The sequence below is a fragment of the Lutjanus erythropterus genome, chromosome 9 (genome assembly GCF_056507025.1).
Source record: "Lutjanus erythropterus isolate fLutEry1 chromosome 9, fLutEry1.hap2, whole genome shotgun sequence".
NCBI lineage: Eukaryota > Metazoa > Chordata > Actinopteri > Lutjaniformes > Lutjanidae > Lutjanus > Lutjanus erythropterus.
In genome coordinates, this window is record NC_139325.1 from 24,840,963 (window position 1) to 24,865,744 (window position 24,782).

A 24,782-nucleotide genomic window follows, 5' to 3' on the forward strand; every position below is an offset into this window, starting at 1 on the left:
TGACAGTTAGTTGGATCATGATACACATGAACAAAGAGACCAAAACCAAGATTTAGAAAATATGTTTAATCCTTTAAAATCAGACATGAAAACATCACCACCACATAACTGAAACATGGCAGGAGGGACAGGCAGCACATATTGCATGAGAAGGCATTTCCGTGACTCCTATGTACATATACACATTTTATACACAGTAAAAATATAGTAATTGAAGCATATAGGACAACCAGCAACGTTGGCTCACGAGCCGTGTGAAACATTCATGTAGAAAAAGCGTGGGAGATTAACAACCCAGAATCATCATGGAGAGAATCTATCTATCATATCACAATCTAAACATGAATTATAAAAAGTGAAATTGTCAAATAGTCCCCCTTCATAGGCAATACACACTATAAAGTTTCAGACATCCTTCTGTCAGTATACAGTATACATACAATCATCTAAAGGTACATAATACAACTTTTTATCATTTCAGCCTGCAGCAATCAACCATATTAATAATAAATATACTTCTTAGAGCTGAAAGGTGGCAGATTGTGGTTCATATTGCATTACTTTAAATATATTGTAGTGTCTACACTGAGTGTGCTGCCCTTTAAGCACCGAAAGATGATGTTTCTCTTGTGCTAGGGTGTAGTACACAATTAACTGTGACAGAACTGGTCTGCATCCAGTATGACACAGTACCACCCACTTAAAAACAAAAAGTTACAACATAAAACATCAAAATGCAGGTGTTAGAAAATATAATCTGGACTTCTTTTCTAATGTGGAAGAATTTCTTGGAGTGTCTTCTTTGGTGGCTGTTTGACTCTCAACCAACTTTAAACCTGATCAGTTTGAAATAATCAATATTTTACGTTTCAGCATTATACCAGACGTAATTCATATCAAGTAAGTACATCATTCCAGCCACGCAAAGGTGGTGAATAATGAGTTCTAAGAGCTACCACAATTTGTAGTAAATTTAACTTCAATTTCACAGGAATGTGGAGTTGAATGTTGAAATGTCTCAGGCCACGATGTAAACCAATTCTCTGATAAATAAAACAGAAATCCTTACAGGGACTAGGTCAGATACAGCTTATCAGACGTGAAATTATTCAGCAAAAAAACCCCAAAACAAAACAAAAAAACATCCAGTTTAATAATAGATCCTTAAAACACAGGTCAACCCAGTGTTATTACCATATACAACATCATCAGTCCAAGCAGGTGTCCAGGAGTGTTTCATGTCATTCTTATGTTCACCGTACTCGATCCTGAACCTTCACAGGAACTCCCTACTCTTCTCTTTGGTGCCGTGACTGGCTCATAATACAAAAAGACTCAGTCCTTAAATCTTCAACTGTGCATTTATGAACACGAGTAGTTTTTTCCTTCTTTCAATATTCACAACTCACATTTCCCCTTCTCCCTCTCTGCTGCATAGACCACATGTGCCTAACGAACAAGAACAGTAATTCCTCAGATAAGATGACGTCTAAGGTCTCGAGCTTTGCTACAGTCACTTGGTAGTGATTCAAATTTCTGTATCAGAAATGTCTCATGGGGTAAAAAGCTCTCTGCCGAGCAGCCACCTCAGTAGCTTGTTTAGTGCCCTAAACAATAAGATAACCATGAAACATCTGGTGAAAACAAAGCACAACTTTTATGAACAGTTGAGTAAAAGCTGAGTAAGTCTACATACAAAAAATAATACAAAAGTAGTTATACACATGGTTATTAATATTGGTCCAAGAGTGGATGTGGGCGGGTGTCATTTCTGTAACCAGCAGAAATGATTAAAAGAGACAAACATCCTGGTTGTCTGATGTCAAGAGTTATAAGGATTATCTGAGCTGAAGGGTGGGAAATTAGCTTTTTTTTAAAATGTGAACATCTACCAGCCACTGTCAGATAAATGTTCAAATTCACCAGCCACTCAATAGTTAGTCAGATAGTCAGTTTATCTAAATAACACCTATTTGGAAATGTACTTATGTAAAGTTTTCTGTGAAGATGTTTCTCTGTTGTCCCAGAATTGCCCAAGACAACCAACCTTTGTGTCACAGGTGCTGCTTTTATTGTCCCCGGGACAATGAGACATTCTTAATTTTGAGCGCTGGAAAAAGTGATCCACATTTTTCTCCATTGTCCGACATTTTATGGACCAAAGAACAAATCGATTGACTGAGAAAATGATCTGAAAGATCTAACGGCCACTTTAATATTTCATCAGCATTTGGTTGGTGGCTGGCGCTAATTTCCCACCCAACACATAACCAAAGGGGATTGTACTGTACTAGTGTTTGCATTAAAATCTGGAATTCTTTTAATCCCTGACATACAAATGGCAGTTTGATGAGTTTAGCTGTAGTGATAAGGCAGGTTTCTCTGTGTGACTACAACACTAACCTGTAAAAAATGTCAGTTATACATCACATGTTAGGGAAGGGACAAACATGTAAAGGCACAGACATGACAGACACGTGACAGTAGCTGGAAATTATTACTATTCTCTTAGCTTAATAAGCACTGACTTCATTTAACAGCATCCACTGCTGTCGACCGCTCTTCTTCTCTGTATTCATTTATACTTTAGCACATATGGTCACATCAGAGGGGGAGATTCTCAGGGTTGTACAAATGTGGTCTGCCATGTTAATAAGACACATTCTATATCAGAAAAATGTTGTAATGTACATTCAGCAGTGGCAAGATCCAGCTGGACCTTTGCAGCACCACCGTGGCTTCCAGCAGAATAACTTATAAACAAAATGTGAAACAAAATTACCTTATGGGTCTGTCTCAACCCATCCCTCCGCTGTTTCGAAATCCAAACAAATACTGTACATCCACAACCAGTAAAAAGAAATGCATACATGATTGCAGAGTCGACAGCAGCATGTGTTGATTTGAACAATCTGACTGCTATTAGCTCAGAGTGCCCTGGCTCATGAGGAGTGCTGAGGGGGGAAATGGATGTGCGGTTAACAGGAACACTAGAGTGTGAATCACAGAAATGTGAATCCACTTAGACTGTGCATGAGCACACAGGGAATTATTCACTCCTATAAATTCAGGCTATGCCCTTCATGTGCTCTTAAGTGTGTGTGTATGTGTGTGTCTTCCTGCTGAACTGCTGTCTTCATGCTGCAGAAAGTGGACATGATGGCTGACTCCTTGTGGATAATTTAACTGCCTTCACCATACACAGGTGACTGGGACATGGGCGTTTTAAAATATACAGCTAATTTATTTGTTTATTATGTTACGGCAGCAGAAAATCCTTGTTTAACACTGCTGCCAGAGCTACTACAGAGCTGCCAATTCAGGGTCATGAGAGCCTTTTTCCAGGTGTATATCAAAGATTTGGGCTTTGGGACATTGGGGGGCCAATGTGTGCGCACAGTGACAGTGTTGATGGCTGGGAAAGCCTCCTGCACACCCTCGTCTTCTTCATCTTCCCACTACTGCTTTTCTTCACTGTCACAACCTCCGCTGCACCTCGCTGCTTCATCCAGCGATCTCTGTATATACTGAATGGGTGAGAAAAGAACAAGAGGTGCAGCGGATGGTCCGTGGTGGATGGGTGACTTTCACTCTCTTTGTCCTTTCTCCTGCCCACATCACCTCATCCAGAAACGTCTCATCTTCAGATGGCACTTATCTGTTTTTTACTGTGAAGATTAAATTCAGTCAGTACCAAGGTTATGGTTAAGGGTATATGAAATGTTATATTTGACTAACACCGGCTGCTTCAACTATAAAATCATAAATAACTTTAATCACAGCAGAGGTTGCGCTGACTGAATATTTTCTGTCATTGACTGAATTTTTTCCAACAATGATGGAAAAATCTGATTCAGACCCAGAGAGCGATCTACTGCAACGAGTGGTTGTGTCAGTTGCAGTGAGAGAGAGAGAGAGATCACAATAGAAAGAGAAATCTTCAACCAAATAATCCCGAACTCACTACAGGGGCATCATATACTTCCAGTAATTTTTTTTTAATCCATGAAGGGAGGAAGAAGTTCAAATGAACTAGGTCATTTCCAGGCTTCCTGGAATCCTTTATCAAAGTCAAACTTAAGCACTTTTCAAGCATTTTAAAAGGTGCATGTCAAGCTTTTCCAGGACCTTACAGCTGTGGTTAAGTGCTTCAAATGATTAGACCCTATTTCATTTCTTCATCACATTACATTAGATGTTATTGTGCAGTTTTAGAAGGCAAAAGCTCTCTCAGACTTATTTTATCTAAAAAATGAACTATCCAGTCAGGGCGCCATTTATTAAGAAAGTAATGCAATTAGAATTTCAAGCATTTTAAAGCAATTTATCCAAAATCCAAGCACTTTTCAGACCTTAAAAACATCACATTAAAATTCAAGCATTTTCAAAGATTTCCAGCACCTGCAAGAATTATGTATTTCCAGATATCTGGAGGAAAAGAATGAGAGAGAAGCTCACACCCTCCAGCCCCACATGCCACACCTGACTGCCTGCATACAACGCAGGAGGAGAGAGAGAGAACAGAGCGCTGCTGGCAGAAGAGCCGTGGACTGCATTACTCTGAGTGGCACGGCGGTAATGAATTACAATATATTTAAATATATTTCTTGCCTTTTCCCTGATGGTCTGAAAAAGTCACTAAATTTGCAACAGGTCATTTTTTACAAATGAAGGCGCCTGACTGTTGGACAAAAATATTCAAAATTTATCAAAATGTATTCCATATTCCTGTATATCCTAACCCTTTCACAGCTGTATTTGGAATTATCAGATGGTTATTGCCTTCACTACACTGTCAACCATCTGGTGGTCCCCCCTAATTTCTTTATTTTATGTCGTGATATTAATTTGTTAGACATTTGTTTGACGGACGATAAAGTCCAACACAACCTCAGAATTACAGATATAATGAAATAATTTGAGATGTTTAGACTTACAAAGCAGATGTTGGTCTCAGGGATGATGTCTGAGAGTGAAACTACATCTTCATTTCCAGACAGGTTGCCTGAATTATCCAAAGCCCCTTCTGCCCCCAAACTGAAACAAAAAATATAATATATATATGACACAATAACTAACAAAAGTGAGAAAAACAATACATTCATTTTATAGTCTGATCTTTCTGTACCTGTGAGGAGAACCCTGGTCAAGGTCTGTGTTTGCTGATTTGTGCACCTCCACTCCTACAGACCTGCAGAGAAAAGTCAGAGCAAAGAAAATTAAAAAGCATCTAAGTGAGATGGAAGAATAAAAGTCATGCATTATTATCTTGGTGAAGCATTACCGTAGGGGAGGAGAGGAGGAGGCAACTCCTGTGCTGCCTAGGGAGGAGGTGGACAGATTGGCCTCACAGTCAGCAGGGTTATCTACCAGTGGAGGGGTCCTTGGAACAAGATCTGGCCTGCCCAATTGCACGCCTGAGAACAAATAATCAATACGAAAACAAATGATCACATATTTCTCCACAGCACAGCTACGGGTAAAATTGTGGTTGTGGATGTCTCAGTTCTTACCGCTGTCTGCCTCGGACTCTGTGCTTTTAAAGTGGCTGTGGTAGACTAGTCTGGAGTCTGACTGTCCTGTTGCGTGGGAGAGTGGGGTGGGCGCTCCCAGGGTGGGGGCCCTCCTCAGACCTCCCTGCCCTCCGCCACGACTCTTCTTAGACGGTGATGGTTTGACTGAAGAAGATGGAAGAAGTAAAAGAAGAAACGATCAATAAGGGCACCAAAAGACTTTTCACCCCAAGGATGATTCCTGTTCATCAGGCTATAAACTTCAGCATGTTTATGAACACAAGTGTGTACTTACGTGGAATTTTCTTGAACGCCGTGTTGCACATGAATTGCTGGAAACGTTCTGCATAGAAGCCAGGTCTGTGAACTGAAACTGTGTCCTAAAGAAGTAAAACGAGGAAAGGAGCCATTATAACTTGACAGATACTACGGCACTCAAGTCTATATACAATCAAATTTTTTTGTTAGTGTTTGCTAAACATTTGAATTACTTTTTCAATCTGCCATTTACTTTAATTAATCAAGTAAACTAGAGAAAAGCATGTCTCAATTTCTTAAAGCCCAAGGTGATGTCTTTAACAAGAGAAGCAGCAGGTCTTCACAGTGGAGAAGCTGCAACCAGAAAAGCCTTTTTTTTCAGCAAATGTTGCTTAAAGAATCACTATACCAATTACTCAGTTAGTAACATTGGTGCCAATTATTTTCTATCAGTCAATCAGTTGACAAATTGCTCCAGCTCTAGATTGTATATGAGCTATACAGCTTATAGCTGTATAGTACAGCTTATAGTATAGGCTCTTACCCCATCGTGCACCAAGGCTTTCCAGGAGTGCTCCAACTTCTTAATAAACCTAAATAAGAAGACATAATAAAATAATTTACTACAAGTTATATAAATGGCTGTTGTAGGTGGGAAGCTCTCGCATGAATTAAGAGTGAATGAGGAAGTGATTTGGCTGCCCTGAGACACAGACCTGTAGGACTGGAGGATGTCAATGATGCCGATGTAGATCAGTAACCTCTCTCCTTTACTATTACGAGATGGAATACCGCCCATGCTGGAAGGACAATAGAAACAACAGGTCATTTCATTGTTCCAGTCACGGATTATACTACAAAGCCACCAGGTCAAATTCAGCTCTTGCTTGTGGTTTTAGACTCACTGGTCTTCTGAATCCAGCACTCCCTTCCCTCGTGCCTCGCCCTGAATGGACTCCATGGCTGTACAGTACAGACTTTTCTGGGCTTGTGGCCGGCGCTGATCCGGGGTCACTGCTCCTTCTGACCCACCGCTGTCGCCAGAAGTGCCCCCACCACGCTCCCGCTCTCGACTGGCCTGGTCCATGTTGTGGATTCCCAACAGCAGACTGTAATCCATGATCTTAAAACTCTGCAAGAGCTACAAAAAAAATACAAATACAAGTTACAATTCTGTTGACTCACTACAACATTGTCTTGGTGAGGTACACCTGTTTGAGTATCTGTTTTTTTGCCTGATTAAATGATTGGTGGTGGACAGTAACTGAAGTGGAAGTCAAAAAGAAACTTCAAGATACAATTGTAGAAAAACTGCAACAAACTTTACACTGAAAATATATACACAACATTTTGCATTATATATGTCAGTGCTTAAAACTGGATGCAACGTCATCATGAAGACCTTTTGTGTTTTGATTCCAAGGAAAAATAAGCAGTCAAAATAACTGCAATTAGATTTTTTTTTCCAAAATCATCCAGCCCTAAATCACACTACACAAAAATGTTGATTAGGCAATTGAGATGAGACAGACACAAGCAACACCAACAGCTAATCAGACAGCAATAATTAGCTCATTGTGGCAGCACATATTGCAGTCGACACAAAATCAAAATAACAAATCAACACATGGCCACAAAGCAACCACAAAGACAGATAAGCCTCTAATGGGAAGAGATATTTAATGAATAAATGAGGTCCAGCCTCTGTTGAAAGTTGTTTGGCTTTCCCAAGACAGATAAACCAACACTATACACAACATTGTGGCATCCCATGTTCCTTGCAATGATGAATGCCACCAGTCTCTTCCATCATTTAAAAAGGTATCATCCCTCAAAGTAAACAAAGTATTGGTTTGCAGTGTCACGCGAGCCTGAGTCATCTCAGCAACACTAGACTGTTGATGATCCTTCAGCTGCCGGCAGTGGTGGAGCTTAACATTAAGTAACAAACAACCCCGTCTAACAACACTGACTAATTGCTTACTGAAAATTATAGACGCCTCTGTAAAAAAACACAAAGCTTAGCAGCAAAGAACTAGCTGTTTCCAAGGAAGTTATGACACCTGCTGCTTATTCTGTCAAACTGTCTGCAGACTATCTAAAAAAATATGGGTTTCCACAACATTTGCTGGTACCGCAGAGAGTAGAAGACACCCACAATGTCATTGGTAAAATTGACACTCACTAGGAGAGGAGTGCATTGGGAATGGAATCCAGCAAGACTCAACATCTCTTGCAGAAGCGGGTGATCTTAACTCTGCTGCGGTGGAAGAGGGCTGTCAAACAAATAACTGTAGGTCTGAGATTTAGCCAGTACTGCCAACTTGGTGACTTTCTCACTAGATTTAGCTACTTTTCCTAACAATTAGTCCACAGCTCTTCGTCAAAAAGCACCAGGGTCTCTCTCCCCTTTCTTGAGCTTGTTGCTTGCAACTTCTCCCTCACTCTTTCTCTCCAGATCAATACATTAGGATATTCCTATAGCTTGTAAATAGTTTGTTTGTGCTTGTCATTAACTATTTCACTCCACATCTCTGGATTAGATGTTCCTATAGGTTGTAAAAATGGTTGCCACAATTTCAAACTTATAATGATGTGCCTTACATCACACTTCATATCATACAGACTTTTATAAAGAAGAATTTGAAAATGTCAATGACAGCTGTCAGGGCACAGAACCAATGATCTGTCTTTACAAATCACGACTGGATAACAACAACAACAATGGCATAGACAGTGCTAAAAAATCTTTGTTGCACCTTTGTCAGATTCAATATATCTATTTCTCAGAAAAATTTGAAAAAAAAAAAAAAACTTCTATGTGATGCCAGAGTGATAATTGCAGTCTGCTGGTGTACCCTCTGAGCTTGTGAATTTTAATACATTTGCATATTGTAACAATTCACACGAAAATGTCCTGCAATTCTATGTGGGCTGAGAGGCTTGACTGTACGACACTTGAATAAAAAATAATCAATGAATGAAAAATAAGTGTCTGTGACTCACCAGGCAGTCCCTCTGTATGGTCTTACACAGGGCATTGTAGTTGTCCGCTTCCAGCAGCAGACCGTCAGGCAAGTCCTGGATAAAGTCCAGGTCTTTGAGAGTGGGAACAGCCTTTTCTCTCTCCTTCGGGGAAGCTCGTCTCTTATAGGTGGAGCCCTTCAGGTCGTATTTGACGTGCATGGGGATGATCCGGGGAAGAAGATTGTTCATCACCACAATGCGGATATTTTTGCCCCCTGCCTGAACGCAATACAGTCCATAGAACTTGGGTAGCAGGGTGCGCTTATTTTGGTTTATGTTCTGGAGGGGAGGAGGAATGTGGAAAATAGATTACATATGTGACAGCTTTCATTACAAAGAAATTATTAGAGCTCCCATAATTATTGTAATACTGATCACTCATACTGAACACACTTCCACATCTCATTATGATGCTCACCATAAAGTATCCAGGCAGGAGTTTCTGCAGGAACTCTGCCTCTTTGTGTTGAACAGTTTTGATGATGAACTCGTCATCACTAGAGACATAGAAGAGGGATCCACTGGCTCCAGAATTAGACAGCTCGATCAGTGGCTCGTTACACAGAGAATACTATGAGAGGAAGAGAGCCAGCATTAGTATACAAATGAAACAGAGCAAACATGTTGGCATATCCAGAACTCTAATTTAACTCAATCAGTGGCTCTTAACCGGGAAATGTTGCAAGAAGGATGATAAAATAAGTTCATATGAAATAAAATCACACAATGAAATATATATGTACTGGTACCATTTTGAGGGCAGTTGATAGAAACAAAAGATTTCTGACAGTGACTTCTTATTGCATTATTTTGTCTGTGTAGTTTGACAACAGAGACATGGAGTGATTTCTAATCAATGTACGTGTTACATTCTAAAATTCTGATATTGAAAAAAACATCTGACAGAGAAAAGAGCCAAAGGAGGGAAAGAACAACAACAACAACAAAACTAGAACTGCAAGCAGTTATGAACGGGGGCCAAGCCTCCCCGCGCGAGCCGTTCCCCGCGGCCCTCGGAACCCACGGTCGCGGGCCCCGAGGGACGCGGGGCTCGGGGCGATCGCGGGGACGCGTGCCGTCGTCAGAGCTGCGGCCTTCCAGTTCAGGGCAATTGTCAGGACACAGGACAAAGCTTAGCTGCAGTATTCACTGTAGTGGGTGTGCACTGTTAGTGCCAAAGGCAGAATGGTGATTTTGATTTGTTGTAATAAATCCCGCCCACTTTGACCAATCATTACGTAAGTTGGCGGTTGGCCTCAGGGGGGAGTCCACATCATGCACAGCGAATTTCGTAGAAATCGGTGCAGCCGTTCTAGAGATATAAACTTCCCATATCTCTAGCGCCCCCTAGTGGCCAAAATTCGCCAAATTCAGCTCATAGCCTCCCAGTCTCATGCCAACCAAGGATCTCTGATTTGGTGTCAATAGCATTTACTTTGACCGAGATATGCAACATTTTCCATTTTTATGGCTAGCTACGGAAATTTGTTCGTTAATAATTCGCGGAATTTTCAAGCCAATAAAAATGTTTTGATAACTTTAGGTCATGACGAGCAGAAGAGTGTCCAGGCCAATTTGCGTGCAAATCGGACAAAGTCCCTAGGAGGAGTTGGAAAAAGCAGGTTTTCCAGTTTTCGCGATTTTGCGAAAAAATTATTTAGGCGGAAGTGGGCGTGGCCAATTGCAAAGTGACTCAGCTCTATTCAAGGAATGTGGGGATATAAGGTTTTTGAATGTGCGACATACGGTGTGAGAGTTATAGGCCAAAACGCGTTGTCCTTGGTTATAGCGCCCCCTACAGGCGGACATGTGCAGTTTTTTGTGTCTGAGGTACGTGCGGGGGTGTGGGCCAGCCCTCCAAATTGCACCGCCCTACCTTGCACGGTTTAGCCTGCAGCATGAGTTTTATCAACGGAAGAATAAAAATAGAGGAAGAAAATAATAATAACTAGAACTGCAAGCAGTTATGAACGGGGGCCAAGCCTCCCCGCGCGACCCGGCCCCAGCGGCCCTCGGAACCCGCCGCCGCGGCCCCGAGGGACACGGGGCTCGGGGCGATCGCGGGGACGCGCGCCGTCGTCCGAGCTGCGGTATTCATGACCAATCATTAGGTAACTTTGCGGTCGGCCTCAAGAGGGAACTCACATCATGCACAGCGAATTTAGGACGACTCTGAGCAAATTTTGGGAAACCTGATGTTTTTGGGTTTGTAGCGCCCCCTATTGGCCGATCCGCACCAAATTTGGCACAGCGTCTGTGGATGACCTCTGGAACGAGCGTGTTACGTTTGAAGTCAAAAGACTTTAGTTTGACCTAAATATGACACAACATGCGTTTTTTGAGCTAGCCAAAAAATCGTTCGGTTATAATTAGCGCATTTTTTGGTGTGCAACAATTCTCTTGATAACTTTTCGTCAGACACGTCTAGACATCGTCTGTGCAAAGTTTGGCGCAGATGGCGCTTAAACTGTAGGAGGAGTTCGAAAAAGTAGGTTTCGGACATGCGGCGACTTAGCGACGGCAATTTACGGCAAAAGTGGGCGTGGCCTACGTCAGAAAATCCAGCGCTTTTCAGGGAACACGGCAATATGAGAGTTTTCAACGTCTCATTTAAAATGTGGAAGTTATAGGCAAAAATGCGTTATAGCGCCACCTAGTTGGGTTTGTAGCGCCCCCTATTGGCCGATCCGCACCAAATTTGGCACCGAGTCTGTGGATGACCTCTGGAAAGAGCGTGTTAAGTTTCAAGTCAAAAGACTTTAGTTTGACCGAAATATGACACAACATGCGTTTTTTGAGCTAGCCAAAAAATCGTTCGGTTATAATTAGCGATTTTTTTGTCGTTCAACGATTCCTTTGATAACTTTAGATCAGACTCATCTAGACATCGTATGTGCAAAGTTTGGCGCAGATGGCGCTTAAACTGTAGGAGGAGTTCGAAAAAGTAGGTTTCGGACATGTGGCGACTTAGCGACGGGAATTTTCGGCGAAAGTGGGCGGGGCCTACGTCAGAAGATCCAGCGCTATTCGGGGAATACAGCAATATAAGATTTTTCAACGTGTCATTTAAAATGTGGAAGTTATAGGCAAAAATGCGTTATAGCGCCACCTAGTGGAGCACGAACGCGATTTTCGGTAGGCGGGATCTGAGTCCTATTCTACATGTAGCCATAAAATTTCAAAACCCTAAGTGTTATACTTTGGCAGAAATTAATTTTTTTGGTTTATCTTGTAATAAGCCCCGCCCACATTGACCTGTCATGACCCCCTTGAAGATATGGCCTCAGGACCGGCCCTACGTCGTACGGACCAAATTTCGTAGAAATCGGTGCAGCCGTTCTAGAGATATAAACTTCCCATATCTGTAGCGCCCCCTATGGGCCAACATTCGCCAAATTCAGTTCATAGGCTCCCACTGTCATGCCAACCAAGGATCTCTGATTTGGTGTCGATAGCATTTACTTTGACCGAGATATGCAAGATTTTCCATTTTTATGTCTAGCTAGGGAAATTTGTTCGTTAATAATTCGCGGAATTTTCAACCCAAAAAAAATCTTTTGATAACTTTAGCTCATGAGGAGCAGAAGAGTGTCTGGGTCAATTTTCGTGCAGATCGAACAAAATCCCTAGGAGGAGTTCGAAAAAGCAGGTTTGCCAGTTTTTGCAATTTTGTGAAAAAATTATTTAGGCGGAAGTGGGCGTGGCCAATTACAAAGTGACTCAGCTCCATTCAAGGAATTGGAGGATATAAGGTTTTTGAATGTGCGACATACGGTGTGGGAGTTATAGGCCAAAACACGTTGTCCTTCGTTATAGCGCCCCCTACAGGCGGACGTGTGCAGTTTTTAGCGTCTGAGGTCCCTGCAGGGGTCTGGGCCAGCCCTCAAATTTTCATCGTCCAAACTTGCACGGTTTAGGCTGCAGCATGACTTTTATCAACGGAAGAATAAAAATAGAAAAGATGATGAATAATAATAAAAATCTGAACAATTACAATAGGGTTCCCAGCACCGCTGGTACTGGGAAACGCGTATGCTTGCATCCGCGTTCCCCAGTCCCCGCGGGCTTGGCCCCCTAATTAAAGCTGCAAGCAGCGATGAACGGGCCCGAGCACCCCCGCGCCACTCGGGGGGCTGGCCACCGCCTCCCGATGGCCGGACCCGCCCCGGGAGCGGAGAGGCCACGCGTCGCCGCGACCGTCCGACATCGCCCCGAAGCCACGGTCCGCCCCGAAAACCAAACGGCATTCGACACCCACTGACCCCCGTGCTGATGCAGGGACGGGTGAAGACCTCAAGTGCGCACAAATGACCCACAAACTGTCTCTGTACCGCTCCTGTGGTGTGATTTAAGTGTCCGTGAGAGGTGACAGTAAAATGTAACCAAAAAGACACCATTTACACCGTGTTTTCAGCCTCATTGTCAACTGTAGCCTCTGAGACTGGAAATGCATGCACACGGCTGAAGCACGTACACAAGCTCTTCCCCAAGCGGCACAGCTGCAGCCAAAAAACACTGTTTCTCCTCTATGTCCAAGTGCTCAGACATTTTCTTCTGTTTTGAAAGTTTGCTAAGGAAACTCTATGCATAACAGGTCACTGTTTCTGAGGAAAAACTCTGTCTGTTGTCTGAGTGTTTTCCAGGATTAAATCATTGGTGCAGCATGGAGACATTTTGTGAGCTTTTTGTGTTCATTTTTACATTATAAAACTGATCACTCTTCACTTTAATTGCACTGCATGTCACTATGGTTTTGTTTTCTGTGGAAATTCTTGGAGTATTTTGTGTACTGGAGATCTTCATCCCTCCTCACATCAGCACAGGAATAAGTAGATATTGAGTGCAATTTCATTTTTAGGTGAACTACTTTTTAAAGGGATTCAGTGTTTTCCTGCTCCCAGTATTACGTAGCTGTGTTCAGGGCATGCCTATTATCACACATGTTAAGTTTGATGCAGATTAAACAATTCTGTAGCCTCAAAGACTGGAAGTGCGTGCACACAGCTGAAGCTGGTACACATGCTGTAGCCCAAGTAATACAGCTGCAGCAAAGAAATGATGTTTCTCTTCTATGTGAAAGTCTTCAGACATTGTCTTCTCTGTTGAAAGTTAGTTAAACTGTGTTCCTAACAAGTCACTATTTCTGAGAAGAATGCTGTCTGTTATCTGAGTGCCTTCCAGGATTACAGCATTCGTGCAGCATGGAGGCATTTTCTGTTTGTTTTTCTGTTTATTTTTTTCATTTTAAAACTGATCACTCTTCAATTGAGCTGGATTTGACTACAGTTCTGTTTTCTGCTTAAACTCAGGGAGTGTCTTGTGAACTGGAGATCTTCATCCCTCCTCACATCAGCACAGGAATGAATAGATATTGAGTGCAAGTTCATTTTTGGGTGAAGTACTTTTTACAGGAATTCACTGTCATTTCATGCCCCCAGTATTACATAGCTGTGTTCAGGGCATGCTTATTATCACACATGTGAAGTCTGATGCAGATTGGCTCATTTACATTAAAGTTATAGCAATTTCCTGTTTCATGGTGAAACGCCAATATTCGCCACCCCGCTACAGCCACAGCGTTTAACGCTGACCAAATCTTTTAATAAGTTTTAATCACACACTTGTCTAGATGCTCCAGGCCAGTGTTGAAGTAAATTGAAGAATTTATGTAGGAGGAATTAGTTAAAATAGGTCTTGTGGAATACACCAAAATTGAGCACAAAATTCAAAATTGCCGACTTCCTGTCGACTTTAGCCTATGGGTCCAAGAGACTTTTTTGTTCATCTCCCTGTGATACATATGTGTACCAATTTTCATGCACGTCGGCCAAAACTCACTATTTGCGGCGCCGCACGTCAAAGGGCGTGGTCAAGCCATTTTACCACGCCCATGGACAAAACTCATATCACATGTTCAGACTGGGACTGTTAATGAACATGTAAAATTTCAGGCAGTTTTGACCAAGCACAGGGAGGTTAAAGCCACTTCCTGTGTTTTGGCGAAACGCGTTAATGGGCGTGGCCAAGCCATTTGGCCACAGACATGAATGAAACTCATACCATATGTTCAGACCGGGACTCTTAATAAACATGTCAAGTTTCAGGCAGATCTGACCATGTACAGTCCAGTTATAGCAACTTCCTGTTTTATGGCGAAACATGGACCTTCGCCGCGCCACCAGGGCAACGCCGTTTGACGAGACGTCCTTATATTCAGGATATAGCATCATCATGGTCTTAAGGCTTTTCAGACCAAATTGGAGTTTGATATAATCAACATTGTGGGAGCAGGACCTCAGACTGTAAAACATTTCATTTCCTGTCACCACCAGGGGGCGCTATGAGAATTATGGAATATTTTCATATATTTCCATTCAGGCCCATAAACTGATCATACACATGAAGTTTGGTGCAGATCTGACCATGTACCCCAAAATTATAGCCATTTCCTGTTTCATGGCGAAACATCAATATTCGCCGCCACACTATGGCCACGCCCTTCAACATGAGGAAAATCTTTTAATAACTTTTGATGAGAGTGTAGTCCAGAAGGTAGGCAGTGAATTTGAAGCCATTCTGATTCTTCCTCTAGGAGGAGTTCGTTAAAATGCATGACAAGTGAAACGCCAAAAATGACCAGGAAATTCAAAATGGCCAACTTCCTGTTGAGTTTGGCCTATAGCTCCAAGAGACTTTTTTGTGCGTCTGGGTGTGATACACATGTGTACCAAGTTTCATTCATGTCCAAGAAACGTGGCGGGGGGGCTGAAGTTTAAAGGGCGTGGTCAAGCCGTTTGGCCACGCCCATCAACGAAATTAATGTCATATGTTCAGGTTGGGACCTGTCACACACATGTGAAATTTCATGCCGATATAAACTTGCACACAGAAGTTATTGTTAAATATGTCATGTTTTCGGGCCGCGGTCCTTCGCCGCTCTCTCGCGTCGACACCCTTCGCCGGACCGTCACGCCGTTCAAAATGTAGCATCACCCACTTGTTAAGGTCATCTTCGCCAAATTTGAGCTAGAAATAATCAACACGGTTGGAGCAGCACGTCACAACCTAAAAAAACTAATTTCCTGTCACCACCAGGGGGCGCTATGAGAATTATGAAATATTTTCATATATTTCCATTCAGGCCCATACACTGATCATACACATGAAGTTTGGTGCAGATCCGACCATGTACCCACAAATTATGGCCATTTCCTGTTTCATGGCGAAACGCCAAAATTCGCCGCCACCTAACATCCAGGCACTTTAACATGCCGTATATCTTTTAATAACTTTTAATCACACTGTTGTCTAGATGGTACACAGCGATTTTGAAGTCATTATGACGAACCGTGTAGGAGGAGTTCGTTCAAATACGACACGTGGAAAACGCCAAAAATGGGCGCAAAATCCAAAATGGCTGACTTCCTGTAGGGTTTAGCCCATGGCTCCAAGAGGCTTTTTTGTGCGTCCCGGTGTGTTCTATCTGCGTACCAAGTTTCGTGCACGTCGGAGAAACATGCCGTCGGGGCTCGTCTGTAGATGGCGCTACTGAGCCATTTCGCCCCGCCCATTTGCGAGACCCTTAAAATACGTAATTTTTCGCCGGGACTGACGCGGCCGCCAAATTTCATGAGTTTTCATATATGTTAAGGCCTCCAAATATGCGATTTACTATTGCCAGAATAATAAGAAGAAGAAAAATAATCCGAGCAATTTCAATAGGGTCCTCGCACCGAGGTCGGTGCTCGGGCCCTAATAATAATAATAAAAATCCGAACAAAAACAATAGGGTTCCCAGCACCGCTGGTCCTGGGAACCGCGTATGCCTTGCATTCGCGGTCCCCAGGCCCCGCGGGCTTGGCCCCCTAAAAAAAAGCACCTTAACTGCATATTACTTCAGCAATGACATAACTTCATATCTTCACAGTTTTAAGCTGAAAGTACTTGAATGAAATGAATGATTCTCCAGTTGAGGGAAAGGGTTGACACAGCAATTAAATCAATAAGTGTCACAACAATGTTTGAATTTTAGGTCCAATATGAATATGTGTCACAAGAATCCTTTTGAATTTTAGCTCCACTATATTTCTTATCAGGCAGCAACCAGACAAATAGTCTATTAATTAGAAATGAAATAAGACAAACTTTAAAACATGACACTATTATCATTATTCTAATGTCCTTTATGTGGTTATGGTTTTTGATATTTATTTGGGATAAATTATTTTATTAAATAAATAATTAAAAAATCTTTAGAATAATTGCTAGATTATTTAGGTTAATCAGTTAAAAAATAGGCATTAGGTGCAGCCCTATATTTTGGACAATGCAAGTAGACTACTCAACAAAATATGTCTCTTAATTTGGAAATGTCACTTATGATGGTGAATCATGACCACCATGATGACAAGTTGTGGCCATGTGTTTGTCATTTTGAAATGAAAATTACAGAAACTACATGGTAAAAATCTGACTTGGAAAAAGCCTTCACAATTTGAGTGACACTTTTAATCCCCCAAAGGGGGCACGGGTGAAAACAGTTCTGGCATGTGTGTTTGGTTTAAGTACTAACCAGGTAGTCATCTGGCCGAATGCCAAAGAGTTCCCTGAAGTAACGAAAGGCAATAGGAGCGTAGGTCTTAAAGCGAAAGTCACTGTAGTGATGAGCAGGAGTCAGGTTACTGCCTTCACTGAAAACACATATAAGAGTGACAAAAATTCATTAAAACTACATGAAGTCAAATAACACAAATTCACCATGTTTATTCAACTTCAACTTTTGCTACCAACCTGGGGAAGAAGATGCTTTCGACTACCACAAAGTCTTGCATGAGAACATCCCTTTCTGCCTTTTGGCTTAAGCTGCCAACTGTGTGAGCAATGCCCAGCTGGATGGCACCTTTTAGGGCAGATGACGTCGTCTAGAGAGGAAAACATCGTAAGCACTGGAACAAATGATATTTTACCCATGTTACTTCTGCTGATTCACTGACTATTCTCGGGTGTCTAGTGAGAGGAATTCCCAAACTAAATTTAGAACACAACACATTTTCCACTTTTCGCCCCTGCTGCTCAGTGTTGTGGGTTTCAAAAAAACACTGACCCCCGCCCTGTTCTGACCTTTTTATAGGTGGTCTCTCCTGTGGTGGTCTCAACGCCCCGGTGTCCAATGGTCTTCTTCATACTTTGAGTTGTGCCTGAAGAGCCAGGCATCTGAGGAGAGGGGCAGAGGGAAAAACATATAGCCTCGTGTGTGTGTTTATACTTGTGATCACAGCAGACTAAGAGCTAACTGTATGCAAGCTTTAGGCCACTGGCATATTGGGTAAACATCTTCACATGAAAGCTATCAACTCCACTGACAACCTGCTGAACTCACAGCGAGGGTAAACTCGTGCAGCAGAAGATGGGAGTCTAAGCAATGTTACTTGGTCTGAATTTATCTTCAAGTGACCAAAACCTTTATGTCTACTTCATGTTTACTTCTACACACACACAAAAAAATCATTTTAATTAATTACTTTACAACTCCCCCATCCATATAACTTTTTTTTTAGTTTAGGTTTTCTTAAACATTATGGTTAAGGATAGGATGTTACATTATTTTTTTTAAAAATCACGAACTGTGATTAAAAAAAAACCACTCATGATAAGATCATTACTTGTGAGTCTTATCTCCTCTATACTCTGCTATTATTGATCGTGATGATTTTCCATTATTGGTGTAATCATGAATATAGTCATGAGTGACTCTAACTCACTAACATATTTGATTTCCTGATTTATTTTAAATTTAGGGGTAAATTGTATATAGTGATGCAACTGATGACATCATGGTAGAGAAGCGAAAAATAGAGCCTGATTTAAAAAATACAGTAAATATCAAGTAAGACAGAACACACTCATACAAGATCATTTCATTGTTTTTCACTAAAAAGGCTGTTACTAAAAAAAAGATGTCTGACCTTTATGTGATGTAATAAAAATGTGTTTCTTGACAAAATGTAAGGTAATGTAGTTTCAGCATGTTTTAGAGCAATTTAAGAGGTTTAAGCATATTTTGATGATTATCAGGATAATATTGTGAATTAGTCATGATTATTGTGACAATAAATTTTCATATCATCCCATGCCTAATTGTGACATTAATGGTTCATTTACTCGCCCTGGTACAAACAGTGGACTCATACTCTCCAACAATACAAGGAACTATTTTTTCTCAAGGAATTTATTCACCTGTTATCACCTGTGTAACAAACAGTCTCTTTACTTTTCCTGACCGATGTCTCAATCTGCTGGAGGCTGCATGAAAGCAGGCTCAAACTCTCCAAACCTGTTCTCCCGCCCTCCTCGGGCTTGACTGGATCAACATTTACATTACCTGAGGCTGTACATAATGCAGAAGTGTAGTCAACTCAGTGAGACAATATCTGACTTACCTCTGCAGGGGCCATTTTGCGGATTCCACTGGTCCCTAAAGACAGGCAAAAAAAAAGTTAAATTGGGATTTACAACGTGAGAAAGATGCTGAGTCTTGAGAACCTAAAAAGAAAAACACTTAAGCCTTAAGGAACAGCTAGTTCCCTTTTTCAAAGCTGACTGCATGATGCCCATGTACATGTCAACCCATGCAGTCAGTGTAAATCTGATGCTTGAAATCATTCTTAATACTTGAGCTGGCAGCTTTTATCATGGAAGAATTTATTAATGACTGTTTAAGAAACCCTCCGCTGGTTAATTAGCAGGGCTATTTCAAGCAATGGCTGATGACTGTAAAGCCAATGATGAGCCCAGACCTAAATGTGTCCACAGTTACTGACTGCTGCCCTCGATACACCAGCTCTATGTGAACTGGAACTACTTCTCCCCTGAGCTGGCTGCTCCAGATTCATCTGGTACCTAGGGATGTGTGTCTACACTCACCACCTCCTTTCCAAACTACTTTGTGTCTCACAGGAACTTTGGCTATATTTTGATCGACTCCAATGTGATAACATTACAGGGCTGGATTGAATAGTTTGAAGCTTTGTTCCAAGTGTAAACATTTGAATTCTAAATCCACATCTGAATGCTGTGCAGCTTTTTTTCCTTTTTGCATGTCTATTCATTCTGTTTTAGCGCAGTATTTCTGCAGAGCTGTAGACAAAGATTAGGCCACACTAATATTCTTAGTATTATATTGCTTGTAGAATTAGATTCCAGTGGTGGCTGCCTAGAGTTGTTTCTGACTTATGTAAGCCAAATATTTCCAATAACTCCAGACTGTTGTAAGCCCAAAAGTCAAAGCTTATTGGGAAAAAAGATGTAATGATTGAATCTTTGGGTTTTAGACTTACAAAACAAGAAAAGACATTACATTGGAATTTTTAAAAAATGGAACAGACATTTTTCATTTTATAGATTTTTAGATGTTATTGTGTATTTTCTAAATCAAATTGTTTTTACAGTCATTGATTTTCTAAAGATATTGTGCAGGGCAAGTAAAAATTCACCTAAGTAGATTTCTGACCCATTTGCCTGTGCAGGCAAGTGGAAAAAACACAAAATACCCATTTCACTGAATCCTGCAATAAGTTATATTCATGTTGACAAAACTGACAGGTTATGTTCATTAAAGAAAATCGATTAAATAAAAAAAGGGGCTAACTGATTTAATCTGATAAATCACTTTATTCAAATTGACTTTGTTGATGACATTATAAAATATGATGACAGATATTTGAGGCTTCATTCCAAAGCTGCAATAGGAGCTTAAAAAGTAAAACAAAAACACATTGGGAACCGCCCTATAACATTATTGTATTTTTTTTTCTTCAAAATTAAACTAGTCAGTAAACTCAACCGATGAGCATAGAAGTGACAACTTCTAGGTAAAATAATCTCATGCTGAACACTTGAGGCATCACCAAGCAAACATGTGTGTAAAATTTACTGGCATGCTAACCAAAGAGGAGAAGTAAAACTGTAATACGACCCAGACACTTGGGTCTTTCCTCCTGGGTAAGCATGATAACACCAGCAGCACATAGTAGTTTTGGAAGACATGCACACATTTGAAATAAAATAAATATTCAGCATGATTTCCTGTGTCCTTACATAAACTTGCTGTTTAAACCTACTATCTCTCGCCCACTCTGCAAGCACCTCTAGCCTGTAACCAATGGCAACCTCCACTTCAATGCTGCAGTGCCACAGCCAGGTCAATATATACAAAAGGATGTTGGGAAGATTATACACCTGTTGTAACAATCCCGTGTGTGAAAATTCATCTACGCCTGGCAGATTGAATCCAGGCAATGCACAATAAGTGAACACATCAACCCGAGAGAGGTGGGAGTGTTAATAATAAGGCAGAATCACTGAATGCCATGCATCTCTTCTCAGTTAACAGGGACACACGGCAATCCTCTGGGAAACAATGAGCATCATTCTGCCCACATTCCCTCTTATTATGTAAAACAACACACTATATCATCACTACTCATGCAGTTTCTGCTCACGCACACAGAAACACTCACGCAAACCCATGCGAATACCTCGCTGTAACGCTCTCCTCCAGAACTGAGTCCTAATATCTGTGGAGCAGGACATGGTCAGTCTAAACAGCTTAACCTAATAAACAAGCAACACTGAACAAACTTAAAACATGACTGCGCATACGTACAAAAAAAATGTGTTCATCTAGACGTAAAATTGTTGTTTCATCAGTTAAATCAGAAAATGTAATTCTTTACTTCTTTGAGACAGTAAGCTGAATGATGTTGGGTTGTGGGCAAAACAAGACATTTGGCGATGTCATCTTGGGCTTCGGGAAACACTGATCGACGTTTTTCACCACTTTCTGACATTTTATAGGCCAAACAACTGATTCATTGATCGATAAAATAATCTACAAATTTCTAATCGGGTTTTAGACTGACAGTCAGACAAAGCAAGTAATTTGAGGACGATGCCTTGAGAAATGGAAATTTTATTACTATTTTCTACCATTTAATAGACAAAACAGTTCTCTGAATAATCAATGATGAAAATAACCATTAACTGCAGTCCTAATTTCAGCAGATGGCGATTTTTCTCAAATGTCATGTAGAACTAGATAATAACAGACACTGTGCAGCAGATTCTGGGTAGGAATTACCCAACCCAACCCAATTACTTAACAATGACTTAAGCCTGTCAGTAACAGGCCTTACGACAATAGGCAAACCATCTGTTCCTCTCTGTATACTAAACAACTCTCTGCCAGACTTGTTCACATGTAGCCTGCAGCCTGCACAAGGCAATAATATGGGACACACACACTCAGCTAACATAATTTTCTGCCTATGAAGACTCCATAAATATACTGGTTCTTGCCCCAATTAGAAAACAAGGCCAATAAGGGCTACTACAGATACAACATTATGTTACTGTCACTCAAGGGTCTATGAGGGTGTGTGTGTATTTGACAGAATGCTGTATCTTGTATTTGTACAGTCTAGGACTCTCAGCCATGTGGGAGCCACAGGAGTGTTCTGAAGCCACTATTTTTATTCTGTGATTCAGCCTGGGTGGCTACCAAGGGAAGAGCAACTCCTCTATACTCAGGGAAGCTAATAAGTGACGCACAACTAAATGGATTAGCAAGATGCCCATCATCTGTCTGTCCTGTCCTCAGAAAACAAGACACCTCTGAAATGGGGCTGAGTGATATAGACCAGGGCTACATAGTTAAAAGACAGATATTGCAATGTGATTCATGATTGGTGGGAATGATCATTTTTCCATCACAATTTTCATCTTCACTGTGAAAAACTATAAAAATGATGAAGACATGAAATGAGAAACGTGTTTTCTTACATCTGGTAAACAAGATTCACAGTCCAGGGCATCACTGCAGCACTACAGTACTTCATTCTAACACTGTGTTGTTTCCTTTATCAAAAAAAGTGCCCCTTCTGGATATTGTGATTTCAATAACATTTCATTAAATGTGCAGCCCTAATATGGGCAAAATCAAATATCACAAGACTTTTGACCAAATACCATGATATGGATATAGCAAAGATCATAATTGGATGACGACTGGTGCTTTCACAAATCATTAAATGAATTTCTTGATAAAAAAAAATCATCAATAACGTGGATTTAATGACTAAGTGGTTAAAGACAAATAAAAAGAACAGCTAGAATGGTCAGGTAAGTTCAAAAATCACTTATGCCATATCACAAAATAAAGAGATCCAAAAGATGATATCTAGACTTTTATCACGATACTGACATAATATTGATATATTGCCCAGCTCTAATATGGTTTTAAGGGCTGCATTTCAGTAAAGAGATGTTATTTTCTTAACTTACTGTACTGTTCTAGCATTTATATTTATCCACTTAGTCATTATATCCACATAGCTGATGATTATTGATTACTTGTCAAACATCTCATTGTGTTAATATTTTGAGAAAGCACCAGTAGTCAGCCTTACAATATTGTTCCAATATCAATAGATGTATTTGATCAAAATATACTACAAGAATATCACATGTCTGCACTGTGGAGAATTTACTGTATGTTATTTTAGAGAAAATGTCCAGTCTAACATCACAATATTGGTATAAAATAGATATATTGCTCAGGCCCACGACTGGATCTGCCCTAAACGAACATTTCATGAGCCGGACAGCAGAGTGACTGAAGCCTGTTCATTATCTAGATAAGGATGGCAAGCCTGTGTGTGGTCAAAAGAATCAACAGGATCAATATTTGTTTGGATAATATATCACCTCAACTGTGAAACTCTGGAAGGGAACTAATAGAGGGCTAGTGCCGAAGGTACCAAATGGAAAGTGAATATTCTTGCCAACTTTACCACAAACCTGCACCGACAGACAGACAGAGGAAAAGGAGGGGTGTAACGGGCGAGGAAGCCTGGGGGGGATAACAGAGGAGTTTCCCACAGATGGACAGAGCAATTTGTAACAGCAGCCACTTATCACGTCCCATTCTTTTACTGAACAATAGACCGATATTTAATAAACCTCATAACATGTATATCCTCCCATATCCAGTTATCTCATTAGAATAAAACACCGTGTACCGTTTACGTTAAGAAAATCACCGGCTTGATAACAAAACACACCACTCGAGCCAACGTGGTCACGGTAATTCTTTCTGTACACGTTATGACCCCAACTCAAATAACTCAATATAAATACTGGTGGCTTCTTAACCAATGCCTCGTGTGATCAATAAAACCACCAAACCAGATTTATCAACTAGGCAGCTCAACAAGCTAGCCATTGCCTCGTTCATTTGTTAGGTTGAAAAAGCCTCGATGCTAACTAGCTAACGGGCTAACCGGGGACTTGATAAAGCCACAGTCACCGAATCACACCATTTTCACCGCTACAAAATGTTACACAGTTCTGTTTGTATGTTCGTATTAAACCAACAAAGGAGGAAGATTTAGCAGATAGATACCTGTCGGGGCTGTTGATCCCGAGTCTGCTGTTCCAGCAGTCGCCATTACGATTTGACTGTTCACATCACAGACAGCAGCAGCGCCGACAGTTGAATTCTGATGCTCATGTTGCTGCAGCAGCACCACAGCGCCCCCACTGGACTGAAGGGGAACAGTTTCAGTTTCAGTTTACTGTCATGTCGCATAGCTTCAAATATGGTATTTACAATGTGATATGTTTAAGTCGCTTTAATAATATTCTTACCCATGGAGATAGATTATTATTTCACTTGTTAAAATTTTCCCAAATGTGATAAAAGTCTCAATAGTTTTATTAGAGGGAACAGAAAAGGGACACTTGTCAGTTATGCTTTACTGGTATCTGTAAATGTCAAAATTGATATGTGCTGAATATGTATGCGTGGATGTGAAAGCATGTGTATATATTATGGTCTTGACATGGACCCCAGGAAGAGTAGCAGTTGCTTTCTAACAGCTGTTGGGCATCCAAATAAACAATAAACTTGATTAGTTATGGAAAGAA

At 40.9% G+C, this 24,782-nt stretch overlaps 1 protein-coding gene across 2 annotated transcripts; it reads right to left on the minus strand.

Annotated features, from left to right (window-relative positions):
- Positions 1-46: 46 nt before the first annotated feature.
- On the minus strand, positions 47-24,378 carry LOC146321584 (phosphatidylinositol 4-phosphate 5-kinase type-1 alpha-like). 2 transcript variants are annotated; one of them, XM_084726820.1, is made up of 17 exons: positions 24,259-24,336; positions 21,335-21,373; positions 19,238-19,272; positions 17,919-18,011; positions 17,589-17,719; positions 17,371-17,488; positions 9,217-9,369; positions 8,778-9,077; positions 6,677-6,912; positions 6,488-6,571; positions 6,316-6,364; positions 5,809-5,893; positions 5,514-5,678; positions 5,285-5,417; positions 5,129-5,191; positions 4,938-5,037; positions 47-3,668 (listed from the first exon to the last, which is right to left on the minus strand). In XM_084726820.1, the coding sequence occupies exons 1-17, from the start codon at positions 24,302-24,304 to the stop codon at positions 3,666-3,668; spliced, it is 1,833 nt and encodes a 610-aa protein (XP_084582946.1). In that variant the 5' UTR covers positions 24,305-24,336; the 3' UTR covers positions 47-3,665. The 2 variants fall into 2 exon arrangements, with proteins under 2 accessions (XP_084582946.1, XP_084582947.1); XM_084726821.1 differs by lacking the exon at positions 21,335-21,373 and having other exon boundaries at positions 24,259-24,378.
- Between the last annotated feature and the right edge of the window lie 404 nt (positions 24,379-24,782).